This window comes from Micrasema longulum, unplaced genomic scaffold (genome assembly GCF_059751315.1).
Source record: "Micrasema longulum isolate JH-2025_06_02 unplaced genomic scaffold, ASM5975131v1 h1tg000274l, whole genome shotgun sequence".
Classification (NCBI taxonomy): Eukaryota; Metazoa; Arthropoda; class Insecta; order Trichoptera; family Brachycentridae; genus Micrasema; species Micrasema longulum.
Genome location: NW_028277478.1, coordinates 818515 through 832984, shown reverse-complemented (window position 1 = coordinate 832984; position 14470 = coordinate 818515). Strand labels below are relative to the sequence as shown.

The 14470-nt window shown below is 29.8% G+C and overlaps 1 protein-coding gene across 4 annotated transcripts in view; it reads right to left on the bottom strand.

Moving 5' to 3' along the window:
- Osi2 (DUF1676 domain-containing protein Osi2) overlaps positions 1-14470 on the bottom strand; it is a 71332-nt gene that overhangs the window by 24530 nt on the left and 32332 nt on the right. For all 4 annotated transcript variants that reach the window (XR_015821978.1, XR_015821977.1, XM_088224252.1 and 1 more), the window contains exons 3-4: positions 13684-13853; positions 10234-10380 (exon numbers count right to left, since the gene is read on the bottom strand). Coding sequence is in view for 2 of the 4 variants with exons in the window: in XM_088224252.1 (XP_088080378.1) it covers positions 10234-10380; positions 13684-13853 (317 nt within the window). In the remaining 2 variants the exon portion in view is untranslated. The remainder of the gene's footprint in view (positions 1-10233; positions 10381-13683; positions 13854-14470) is intronic.

Genomic DNA, 14470 nt, shown 5'->3' with positions numbered 1-14470 from the left:
AAAAATTGAGAATGTTGTTTGTTGTTAATAATAACAACCTCGTTTTGAAGAAGTTAAATAATTTCCAAGTAGGTTACATTCAAGATCTTAAACTGGTTAGCAAACACGGATCGCTTAAAGCCCGACAAAAGCTTTCACCCTCTTTAGGTATATTTTGATTTACATAAAATTTACATTGATATTTAGATAGAAGTGACTGTAAACATTTACTGTGAATTCAAGTCGCAAAATAGGACAATACCATTCAATAGTCCTAGAAAACGTGTACAAAATATGTTGATGTATTAAATCGGCGAAAAACAGGAGTATAAAATTTATACTTACGTTTTTTTAATAAATAGACGGTAGTCATTATTTCTTATCGAAAATTGAAAATTTTCAATTTCTGTGTCAAAATACAGAATTTATTGGCAAAATAAGAACATTTTATTCACATGCAATATGAAAATCCAAAAAAAAAATGCATAATAACATATATAAATTTGTTTTTTTTTTTTTAAATAAAAAATGAAACAAAAAAAGTTTTTTAAATGGAAAACTTTTAACGTCACTCGAAAGAAAATTTCCTATTTTACATGAAACTGTATTTGGTTTACTTTACAAAAATTACTTAATTAGATTAGGAGCTTTCAAAATGTCGATGTCTGTCGATGTGTTCCAACAGCAAAGACAAGTATTCAAGAAGCAAGCGGTGTTGTCACTCCTGGCTCGCAATTACACACTTGCTATGTCCGTCTAGATTATGCCATAATTTCATCTTTTGTAAATTTAAATAGACTTTAAGATTATTTTGATTAAGTGTTATTTTATATTACCATTAATGCTAATCTATTAGGGCTTGAATAAGCCCGTTGATCGAAAAAAATATTTGAAAAAAATGCAATGTCAAGAAGAGGAAAGTGAGAATCGTCAATGCTATTCTTATGTTCGTGTTCAATCAAGGAAATAAAGGAAAAAATAAATAAGGAGCATACACATTTACTAACTTGTTATAAAATAATGAAAGAGAATACATTATTCACTAATTTGTCATAATAAATTTTTTTCCCTCTTTTTCCCTTTATTTATATAGGACAAAAATTTATGTTAACATCTATACTTAAGATAAAACGGTTATTTCATTTTACAATAGTAAAACGTTATTTCCTACAAAGGCATGGCCTGTCCCCCTTTATTTTATTTTATATTCAAATAAAGGTCTACTGAAAAAATACGATAGATATGAAAAAGTTTAACAATTAGTGCTTATATAAGAACACAATTTATTTGTCGTAAAATATTAGAAAATTATAGTAAAACTAGATTTTAATCATTAAAAAAATTTTTTTTTTTAATCTGCTTTTTTTATCTATAATTTCAACAAAAAAAATGTTTTTGAATATTGTCGTAATGAAATGCATTAAAGAGTTTTGGAGCTTCAAAAAATTAGTGTCCTTGCCCGAGCCTGGATTTACAATAAGGGATTTCAAGTAAATTATTCAAACTTTAACCAGTTATCAACTATCCTTCATGTAACAAAACGATCAAGATACCTACACTGCAAATGTTGTATCATTAAAGCGCCATATGCATCATTTGGCGTTAGTAATAATGATGATGATGATAGTTATAACATATCCTTTCTCTAATCCTTGAACAATAAACTCGTTATATATAGTAATACATCATTTTTATCAATTCTACATAAAAGATTTCCAGAAAACCGAAATTTTATCTGGAACTTGCATCATTTATATGGTTCGTCAATAATTTAAAATAAAGGATTGCTTCAAAACAAATATTTTGTATCTTTAAGGTACAAATCTTCATCAGTTTAACACAAATTAAAATATGTTTAACCCTTTATACGACACCTAAAATAACATGGTTGATTAATTGAACTGTAGACTGAATTCAAGTATTTACGCATTTTCTAATGTTTCTCACAATAAGTCTTATGTCGCGAGAGAATCGTAATTACTTTCATTTGAATATCAGTCTTTGACTCTGTTTTTTAAAACGTATATTTTTAATTTTCATATAAATTTTCAATAACTTATTATAATATTAAATAAGAAAGGAGGGAGGACTGATCTGGGGTTACTCCGTGTGCATCCGCCGGCGAAAGGATTTTTAAGTCCGAGAAAACAAAAAACTTTTGAAATTTATTTCAACAGAGAGGGAAAATATTATTGAGAAGGGGATATGGAAGTCTAGGCATTTACTTCACAAAAGTCAACAGATGGAAGAGTTGAGGAAATGTGGATGTCCAAACTTGGGCAGAATGGTAAATGTTACACAGTGTGTAAAGTGGCCACTTAAACCAGCCAACGACAGGTCGTAAGCCCTGTAAATGCCTAGACTTCCATATTGCCTTCTCAAAAATGTTTTCCCTCTCTGTTGAAATAAATTTCACTATGAACAACTCCCTAGGGAGGAAATCCAGCCAGTCTGCAAGCATTTGGATATAATCAAACATTGTTAAAAAACTTTTTCTTTAATTTTTTTTATTATAATTGTAATATTTTATTTATTTTTACGTGTGGAATGATGTGGAGTGGCTTTTTAAAGTGACGCCTTTTTTCTTATTTTTTCGACATTGTATTTAGTCATGTATAAAAAACTATAATTGGCCTGTAATTTTTGTTTTTTTGTAAATATTACATTTTTAGTTGTTCTTTTCTTAAAATAAATCTTAAAAATTATGTATTTTATTAGGTTTGCAAGACATACAGAAACTCAAACTTTGCGCCCTTTGAATGGTTAAGTGGTATTTGTAAATCTGGTCAAATCTGCAGAAAAATAAGTGCTATTTTTCTAATTTTGTTTCTTTATATAATTTATTTTCTTAAATATTTTTTCTAAAAATATCCTAAATGCAGACTTTTTTAATCCTTGTTTCGTTTTTTTTGTGACAAATAAACAACAAATAGTCAACTTTTCCCACTGTACAATTATTTAAAAAAAATAAGGTTTTGGATATGAAATTGTCATATAAAAAGAATTGTTTGCTTCAAATACATAAAGACAAAATACAAAGTAGTATTTATAGGTCACGAAACGTAAGTACGCAACCTCAAACAGGTGGTAATATCTTAATTCCCAAATCAAAAACAACTACAGCACATCATTATACTTACAGAGGAATATTTTTCTTTAATGAAATGAACCGAGATAATAAAAAGTACAGTCAGGAATACAATATATTTAAGAAAGAAGTGAAATGTTACATTTATTATTCTTCTTTATGTAGCAATGATTAAAAACACAGTTTAAACGTATTTTTTGTAATTTATATATGTTATCCTAAAAATATTAATAATAAAAATAAAATAAACTATTTTAAGACGTCACTCCCCATTATGTAAACAAGAATCGTTTATTTATTTTACGTAATGGGAAACGTTAATGTAAATATATGTATTGAATAAATGTAAAAAATTGTATTAAGCAGTATTATTAAATTTGTATTTGTTATCTAAATAAAAAAATATAAATAAATAAATAAATAAAAAAAGTATGTTCGTAACATAAAATATGGCTAACTTAATTTTTTTCGTATTCAAAATATAAATATTGCAAACACGTTTTTTAGGGCGGTACCGCGAAATTTCATTTTTTATTTTTTTAAATATCCTGAAGATTTGTTTTGAAAATTGCCAACGAAGCTGTACGCACCAGATGTCTAGGGAAGGGGTCAGATGGGGGAGGGGTAGGAGATTGTGGAAGGGACGGTAGTCTGCGACATTAAGGATTGTATCAATTTTTAAATCATAACATTAATTTTTTTGAAATGAAAAAAAAAAGCCTAAGAAAACAATAAAATGATATTTTTTACAGTTTACCATGAGGAATTTTTGCCAAAAGTTTTGTGGTTTGGCCCTGAAAAATCTTATATATAGGATGTCTATATATTAATTTGCATCTTAGTGTATTTAAAGTCATGACGAATCGCAAAATATAGATTTTAAATGCATATTTTGCAATGTTAACAAACATTTAACTAGCTGTGTTTATTTAAACAGTGGCAAAATGTTTATCACATCCTTGTTCAGTATTTTCTCTTATATATTATTATAATTTAATGGGAGAGCCTATAATAATCTTTTTATGCCTTAAGAAACCGTTCGAAAAATAATTATTTTACAAAATATTTTTTCAGTCAACAAATTATTCTAGGAAGCTGAATTTTTGGAGTTTAAATAAATTTATCAATAAAATTCTCCCTAATATGCTTTTCATGCGCTAATACTTTTTTTTTTTTAAAAATAATACATATAACCAAAGATTGTACGAAAAATTCTATATTTTAAACTAAGCCAAGCGATGAGACTCATTTTTCATGTCTCCAAAAATGTTCAATGTATTTTTTAAGGATCGTAATACGATGAAAATGAAAAAAAAAATGGTTTCCACTTACTTTTTTTAAAATTTATGGATACAAAGAGTAGATTTAAATAACCTTGCAGTCTCATTTGGTAAAATATATGATATTCAGGTGAGACTGTTAAGGAGGACTGAACCAAATAGCATAATTCGTTGGACAAAATATATGTGTGAAGGTTTATATTTTAAAGTATGTGATGTCCTGCCGGTAATACAAATGTGTGACTATAAATTGATTGAAGATCACTTTGTTAATCCGGAATATAAAAAAAAGAGTTTCCCACACACACAAGACTAGATTAAAAATGAGAGACTTCCTGGTGGTTAACAAACTTTTAAAGAACTATTCCAAGTATGTTCAATAATCTCCAGCAAACCATGACAATATCAGTGTCGGCGTCCCTAATACACTGTTGAGAAACACTGCTTTTCAATAGAAATTGTTTTTTTAATACTGTTTAGATTGAACGTATAGTTTAATATTTCCGCAACATTTAAAAAACAAAGAAAAAAATATTTTAAAGAGTAAATATTTATTCCAAAAAAATATTATTTCATACGACAGTGTGCAAAATAAACTAAAGAAACAGTAAAAAAAAATATATCTCAGGAATGGTTAAAAATTAATTTTAAAATTTGCCCTTTTTACACAGCCCTTGAGGTGTTATATTCCATGTGTTTTTTTACTTCAAGTATTTAGCCACTTGTCTAAGATTAAATAACTATTTACACGTTCCGGAAATTATGATACAAATACGTACATAGATATATACAAATATATTCTCTAATTTATTGTAAGGAATAAACTTTAATGATATTAAAATTTCTTAGGAGATATTGTTTGCGGAAGCTCATTGTAATTTATTATAGAAATAAAAGGTTTACATTTCATACCTGTAATAAACTTCAATTATTTAATATTAGCACTTTTTAAAATTGCTGATTACTATTGTAATCTTCCAGTAATAATTAAATGATTTTTTTAATGTCTCACACACCAGTTTTACCTTTGTAAGATTTTTTTGAAATTATTAAGTATTTGTAATATTTATTGTCAAAAATAAAACTGAAATTCAACGCTTTTATCTTTACCGTTTGTTTTTAATTGACATATTAAAAGCAATCTGAATCAAGCTTATTTAAATTCAAAGTTTAATGTCTACAAATTGATTTATTAACATTGCGTCAATGCATCACGTATGTCTTCATTCAGGATTGTTTTACGTGGAGCGTTTGATAGACAAACGTTTTAATAAAATGTGTTTCCAAGATGTCCAAGATAAATTGTTCCTTGGAAAGCAATATATTCACAAGAAACTCTGTAAAAAGACTACATTAAATCGTTAATACAAGACACTACGTCACGAAGCGATCGGAAAAAGCTCTGACTTATGTTATGGCCAAAAAAAAGTTTTTAGTTTTGTGAAAATTAACTTCGAGAGAAATGAAGCGTTAACGAAAGATATGGTAACCTTTTCGTTTTTTAAGGTTTTTTTTATAGTTCCCATATATTTGTACTAACTGAATAGTTTTAATATGAACTTCATTTAAAAACAACTTAGGAATGTGCGTCAATTAAAAATGTACTCTTATATGTCAAAAGTGGCTCGAAAGCTTTTTGTGTGAAATAGAACCAGAACCCTGGATTAGTCTGTGACATTACGGCGATGAGGTACACGTCACTAAAATTGAGGAAAATTAGTTAATTATACAGTTCCACTCTAAAAGGTCTCCAGAAGGTTGCGTGAAGATATAAAATTGAAGAAGAAAATATTTATTTTAATACTAAAATTGTTTGACGTTGAAAATTTTGGAGATACTCTTAGGTAAAGAGTGAATATTACCTGTAAAAAAATTGCATTTTACAACATAAAAAACCCACATATGAGAAAAAATTATACAATAATATTATTTGAGCCAATGCGAGTGATATCTTCAATTTGAATGATAACAAATTTAAAAGGGACATCGGCGACAGCGTGCAGGCATTGTCACCGTGGGTGAGTAGTGATGATCATTTTATTTTAAATTTACAATGGTAAATATGTACAAACATTTTATTCATAGTTTTCCAAATAATATAAATATATTTTTGTCACATTCAGTATATTTATAATTATAAGTTTGAGATCATTTTTAGTCTAGTTTTAAGTACCTATAATATTATAACCTTATTATTGTATATGACTGCAGATTTAAATAAATAAATATTTTTTAAAAAAATTAAAAAAAAGCAATATGACTTGTACCACTCTACATATTTTAATCCTAAGTGTACGGTTTTAAATTTTATTCAAGGATAACACCTAAAACCATATGCACCTTTCCTCGTAAAAGTAATTAAATTCTAGAAAACAAGAATTAAATTAACTATTTTTAGGAATTCTCGCAAGTTAACTATTACTATGGATAACTTGTACTCCGTTATTTGATACCTTAAGGCGCTTCACACCGTGATTTTATATTTGAACAATTTAAATTTTAACATTAAAAATTTGTAATTTAAGAAAAACAATTTACTTTTAATATTAAAAGCATCAACCTTATGGTCTGTGAATTTTTAAATATTTGTATTTAACCACTAACTGACTTGTCTTTGTCTACCGGTTGCAAGGCGTACCGTCTCTTCGTCAGGACATCAATTAAACCAGCATGCAAAACCCACTACACACCTTTACCATAGTTATTGCATAAAAATAGAAAACCAATATTCCTGCTTTATACGAGTATATGCGGTCATATATGTGTGCATGGATGGCTCGTAGTGAGCATTCGGTATTTTTTATTAATTACCAATAAAAATCTATATGGAAAACGAAAATGTTTACGATTATTCTTTTCTCACTGAATTTTTTTATTTATTAATTTTTTGTTACATTCAATGTTAACAATGCTCATATAATTTATAAAAAACTTAATTGGTCCTTTATTTTATAGAATCATAGTTTTTATTAATTATTATGCTTGACTGTATGTTTTTTTTTTCAATTGAAAAAATAATTCCATGCATTTTTTTAAATGTTATTGAAGTCACGCCCCTCCCTTCATCCCCTTCTTCTTTTCCAACTTCTTTTCGAAAAACATAAAGTATTTACACACATAATCAGTGCATGTAAGGGTTGCCTATTTAAATGCATGACATGTAGGTTTTATATTTTTTCGCAACAACTATGGTGAAGGTATAAAGTGGGTTTTGCATATTAGTTTGATTGGTGTCCTGAGGAAGAGACGAGTACGTCTCGTAACTGGTCGACATAAAAAAGTCGGTAAGTGACTATGAACAAACATTTATCAAAACAATTTACTTTGTTATCAAGGATAGAGTCAATCAGTCTATAATGATTTATATTTAGCTCTAAAGCAACTCAATCTATTTTTGCTTTCAAAAAAGTTCTGAAATGTTTTGTCATCTTGTAATAGCTAAATAGTTGAAGAAAAGTAGTGAAGAAGTTATTATTTACAAGACTTTTGGTGTCTTGCACAGAAATAAACCAGCAAGAAACATTAAATGGCTTCCCTGCACACTTCGATAATAGCGACATTTTTGTATTTTACCACAAACTGACTTGTAATTGTCTACCGGTTTCAAAGCGTACCGCTTCTTTGTCAGGACATCAATTAAACCAATATACAAAACCCATTACACACCTTCACCATAGCTATTGCACAAAAATAGAAAATCTACATGTCATACATTAAAATAGGCAACCGTTACATCCAGCAAGAAACATTAAATGGCTTCCCTGCACACTTAGCTAATAGCGGCATGTTACTCTTTAACTTAATGCCACAGAAGTGGTTTCAACTCTGGCTACAATCAGGTAAAAAGTGAAAATCCTGAAAGGGAAAATTCAGTGCAGATTATTCTACCTTGAATTAAAAAGTTAAGTGGTTTTTCATTTTTTTTACTTTAAAGGGACTATTCAATTAAGCCTTTAAAAAGAATATGTATCGTATTAAAAGAGCTATAATTTTTTTAAGTTTTGTGATTCTGAAAAAGTTGTTCTTATTCTTAAATTCTAGGTTTAATGTGTAAAAAATTAAGGAAAAAAAATGAAAACTTAACAGTTTTAAACAGTGTTAAAAAAAGTGTTTGTATATATTTTTGTTATGTTAGGGTAACAAAAAAGACTTAATTTACTATCATTTTTTTCTAAACTTTTGTTTTGTCGAAATACGAGTATTTCAGATTTTTTTACGCAAACATTATAGTGTGTTACTAAAATATTTTAAGAGAGAAATCCTTGCAAAAAACCTGATTTTGCAGTTTGGTGGGAATCAAATGAATGTTTGAAAAAATGCTTATGTAAATAAATTGAAAAAAATTTTTTTTAGTTCATCCGCGTGTGACGCCTCAAGTTCTCTTTCGTATTTTTTCTTCAGTTCTGCCAATTGGTCCGTTCACGGTAAGCAAACCATAGATCTTCGAAAATTCCTGACCCTGCGCTGTTCGAAGCAGTTAATTTTTATTAAATTATGAATAATGATATTTTTGGTACATTTTCAAGAAAATTTGCCGTTTTATTTACTGCTCTATTTTTTACCGCGTGAAAGAAAACTTTTTTGTATCCAGTTTCCCGTAAAGCTGAAGTTCTTCATTGTTGTGGATGGTGCATTTGCGTACCTTTTTCGAGGTCCTGAATTCAATTGATAACAGGGTGGGCATGTCATACTGATTTTAAACGTGGGTTTTTACGACAATATATTATTGATCCTGGACTACCACCTGAAGCGTAAGACTGATAACCTTACGTTCCGTGTTAAAAAAATGATCAAGTGACGCAACGATTGGCGCACCAATGCAGAACCCTATTGCAGAACTAGGATAGATATAAATGAAGTATTTTGTCATCAGTTGTTAATTTGCTTATCAAGTATTTTTTGTTTGATTAGAAAGTTTGTGTTCTAGTTTACGTCTGAACAACTTGACTTAAAAATAGATATTGTGAATACCGGATGCTCTATCAGGGAAGTTAGTAATATTAAACGTGCGTATTATTTAGATTATGTTCTCTCACAGGTAAGCACTTTTCAGGTGAGTGTATGAAGTATACTGTTCTAAATGTGAAATAGAATCTGTTTTCTGGACTATTGTTTTTGACTCGATAGCTACGCTCAAGTTATAACCTTCAACAAAGAAATCTAGTTAAGGGCTGACGTGAAATGGAGGCTTTAAGGTAGTTCTACATTGCAATATTTTTTGCTTTCGAAATACGATCTGAAATATGGTATTTCTGAAAAAACTTCTGAAAGATCTATTTGGCAAAATCAAGAAAATAAATACTGCGTTGGTTTGAACACGGAGACCGAACTGAAGGTGAAAAATGATTTCGACGCTGTCAAAAAGAAATTGAGCAACTTTACGAAAGAGCCAATTAAAGGCTCTTTTTTAAAAATTCCTTTTTTTTACTTAAATGATGTTGAAATCACGCCAAAGTAACACGTTTGTGTAGTTATTGATTGAAAAAAAGGATTTTTTTTTTTTTGTACAGTTACCCGATTTTTGTTATTTTCATGTATTCTAAAATATTTTAAACTTAAAAAAAAAGTTACGAATGCAGATGAATTTAAAAACCAAGGTAGACCGAGAAAAATGAATTTATGGTATTTAAAATGTAAAAATTAACAGTTAATCGAATTGAAAAAGCATGGATATTTAACAGATGTAAATATTGCACATATGTAAAACTACTTGATGACGGATAATGAGCCGTGTAAATGACTTTTTTTTATTTAGTGAAAATTTGGATGCTATCAAAATTTTGGTTACTTAGTAAATTTACAACCTTACCGTTAAATGTTTCATACATAGAAATAAATATTTTTTTAACGACGTTTGGTCCTCAAAGACAATATAAAAATTCTTACCTCTCTAACTTTCTAGTGGCAAACTTTACTAAAGCATCCCATTCAGAATCCTCTGCCCTGGCCTCTCCCGAGTACTCGTAAGGCTCCTGAATCAATGACCTCAGCTGATTTTCTGGCATCCTGATGATTCTTGCTGAATCAGACAATCTGAAAATAAAAAATGTAAAAAATCAGCAAAGTAGGAATCGTCGAAAACAAATAAAAAACTCTAATGAACATTAATACTGTATTTTTTCTTGAACGTATTTTTATCATTACATATTTCATTTGGTTTTCTTCAGAATAACTCTCTTTGCTGTAATTGGGAGTCACTCAAACTTCTTTACACATCCCTTGTTGATCAAGTATAGTGGTAGACCAAAAGCAATTTGTTTTTCACATATTCCAGAAAATCCGTGCACAACATCGATCTTTTTTCTAACAGAAAACATTTACAAGTATTTAAACTATTTGTTGGATCTTCAGTATTTTGAAAGAAAGAGTTAAGAGTTGCGGCAAATTAACTCAAGCAAATTGTTTCTGCGGAGGCAGGGTGCGTTTGCTATTGGATTTTTTGACCGCGATCAAGGCGAAGTGTTAACTGTTTGTATTGTGCACTCCCTACGAGGCCGAGTATGTCGAAAAAAATCCCTTCTTTGATAAGGCTAACGTTAAAGTATTTTTTAAAACTTTTAAATCGATATATATTTAAGTTTGTATTTTCTCCAGTATATCATGGTGTGTAATGTTCTATAACATCATAAATATTCATAATGTTTTATTTAAAAGTAATGTTTTTTTAAATAAAGTTCTGACGGAAGCATAAAGGGAGACTACCGTAGAGAAATTGTGTATATTTATTAATTGCACGCTTTTTTTTTGCCCAAATTTCGACTTAAATTACTTGGCAATTTTCTTTTAAAAATAATGTATATGGAAAGTAAATTCGTTAAAATAGCGTGGTTGACAGCTGCGGGTGGAGGTGAATTTTCTTCCTCAAAATTCCAGAATATACAAAAAGTCCCAAACAATTTTCTAACAGCTTTTTAAATTTTTTTCTCTCTCGAGTTCTGGAAAATTCAAGTTGAATATAAAGTTTCCAATTTTTACCTGAAAATTATCTTAAAGTTCTTAATCTAAAAAAAATCAACGGTAAATGTTGTATAAAAACGAAAAAGAGATGATCGACCCTGTGGGATATTTGCAAACAACAATTTAGGCCTCAGAAGAGCTTTAACCCAAGTTGCCTCAGCTTCACATCTGAGGACTCTTGCGGTCCTGGAAGGCCATCATGTGGCTTTATTCGGTGGAAACAAGGACGCGAGGGGTAGTCCAGTGTACCTTTTGCGTATCTTGATCTTTCTTTTATTTAAATATTAATTTATTTATATTTTTTATAATCCACTAGGATTGTATAAACATCTGAATGTATTATTTAACTGCTTAAAGATTCTTTTTCTATCTCTCAAATATTTATAACAATGATCCACAAAGTTAGTGTTACAAATACCCAAAATACAATATTGATTAATCATAATGAATAAAATGTTTTTTTTTTTTTTTTTTAAAAAAGAAATATTTGCGTTCTTATGATTTACCCAAATATTTAATTTTGAGGGCCATTTTCAACGAGTTGTAAATAACTCACTATTAGAAAATGGAATCAAGTTGGGGTAGAGTGGGATTCGAACCACAGACCTTTGGTCCGTGAGTCCGAGACACTAGCCACAGGACCACAACCCGACATATGGTTTTTATTTCATGGTCTACACTAGTAATTAGTGTATATATCAACATTAAGTCCAATTTTCAGCCCAAATTGGCTTTTATTTATAAAATGTACAAAACGGCACTACTGCCAATTACGATGTACAGATTATAAAATTAGGTATCTACAAAAACATGATAAAAAGCACAAAATATTATTAAAGTCCATGTAAACAATAGGAAACAAAGACGAATAAGTCATCAATACAGATGAGGTTACAGAGTTAGAGAGGAAGATCCTAAAACTGATAATCCCAGCATGGAAAAAATCTACCTCTATCGAAAAGCTGTTTAACAGACTAATAATTCTTCCCACAGGCATTGAAAACGGTAAACTCTCCAAGAATAAACAATATTTTGAGTTTGTCCAAATTTTTGTAAACAAGAACTGGATTAAACTCCCTGGGGAGCTGTTTATATTAACATATTACAACAGACATGAAGAAATCCTTCTCTTAAATGTTCTTCATGTCTGTTGTAATATGTTAATATAAACAGCTCACCAGGGAGTTGAATCCAGTTCTTGTCAACAAAAATTTGGATAAACTCAAAATATTGTTGATAAATTACCTGGTCCATGAAGAAGTATAGAAATTGAAAAAATAATATTTTCAGGCGTTGCCTAGTATGTAGGTGAAATAATTCAATTGGATGAATCTCACCCGCATAAATAAAGGTTTCAGCTGTTTAACTTCACAAACATCAACAGATTAAAGAATTGAAGGAATATAGATGTTCAAATATAGGCAGAATGGTGAATGTTACACAGTGTGTAAAGTGGCCACTTACACCAGCCATTGACAGGTCATAAGCCCTGTAGATGCCTAGACTTCTATATTGCCGTCTCTTAAATGTCTTTCATCTCTGTTGTAATATGTTAATCTCCAAGAATACTTATAGCTAATGACCTGTCATTGGCTGGTCTACGTGGCCACTTTATGCACTGTTTAACAATCACCATTTTGTCCACATTTGAACATCTATATTCCTCTAATTCTTTTTTCTGTTGATGTTTGTAAAGTTAAAGAGCTGAAATCTTTATTAATGCGGGTGAGATTTATCTAATTGAATTATTTCTCCTACATACTAGGCAACGCCTAAAATTTTTTTTTTCTGTTCTTCACCTCTGTTGTAATATATTTATATTAAAAAGTCCCCAGGGAGTTAAATCCAGTCCTTGTCTAACAAAATTTGGACAAAACTTTAATATTGTTGATAAATCTACCTGGTTCATGAAGTAAAGAATTAAAAAAAAAAAAAATTTCAGGCGTTGCCTAGTAAGCAGGTAAATAATTTAATTAGACGAATCTCAGCCACATAAATAAAAGGTTTCAGCTCTTTAACTTCACGCACATCAACAGATGAAAGAATTGAAGGAATATAGAAGTTCAAATATGGGCAGAATGGTGAATGTTATACAATGTGTAAAGTGGCCGCTTAAACCAGCCAATGACAGGTCCTAAGTCCTGTAGATGCGTAGAATTCTATATTCCTCTCTGTAAAATGTTCTTCATCTCTGTTGTAATATGTTAGTATATTTCAAACTTCGGAATACTTGGCGCGAATGCATGAGAAGAAGTATGACTGGAGAGTAAGCGAGGCCTGTATGCAAAGCCATGGTATTTTATCCTCTCCGCCTACATCTATTAGAAAACGGCGCGACGTGGCGTGATGGCTTGTTGTTGTATTTATTAAGGTACTTACAAATACGACTCTTTGGAGAAAAATTCGCTGAAGGAACTTAAAGCCTGTGACTTGAAACATTCTGCTAAATCTCCAGATAAACATCCTTGATTGGTCCTGGACAGGTAAGGATCTGTGTCAGATCCTGTGCCCAAACCAATCCAGTCAAGAAGATTTCGTCCTTGACGCTCCTGAAAAAATAAAATCAAAATTATAATTTCAATTTTCATGTGTTTTGAGGATAAAAAAAACTAAAGTTCCTCTTCAAATGTATCAATTTTTTAATTATCATAATTATTTCCTTTCGGCAACCGTGTTTGTAGGATGCGACGTAATTTGATCATCTGTTATAATGTTCATCAATCATCAATCGCCAGTTCAAAAACGTTTACATAATAACTCTTAAAAGCAAAATTTTAGGTCCGCCCTGCCAGGAATCGAAACTGTGACCTCAAAATTATATGTAATTTTTGCAGACAAACGCGTCATCCACCACACAATACCTTATTAGAGAGTTTTAGTCATAGAGTCAAAAACACTCCCCAAAGATTCTGGTTCTATTAAACACACAGAACCGTGTTCTCCATTAACCTGTATTTTGAGTTAGTTAAAATGTTTTTGGAAAAAAAAAATGTACCAATCGATTGCATAGAGCAAAGAAACTAAGGTTAGAAAAAACAATTTGTATCGAAATAAATTATTTACTTTTAAAAATGTAACAAAAAAAGTTGTGGATCACATTAAAAAAGATAATTAGTAGTTAACATAAAGAATGCCGTAATGAAATCGAGTTCTCCGATGATACCAA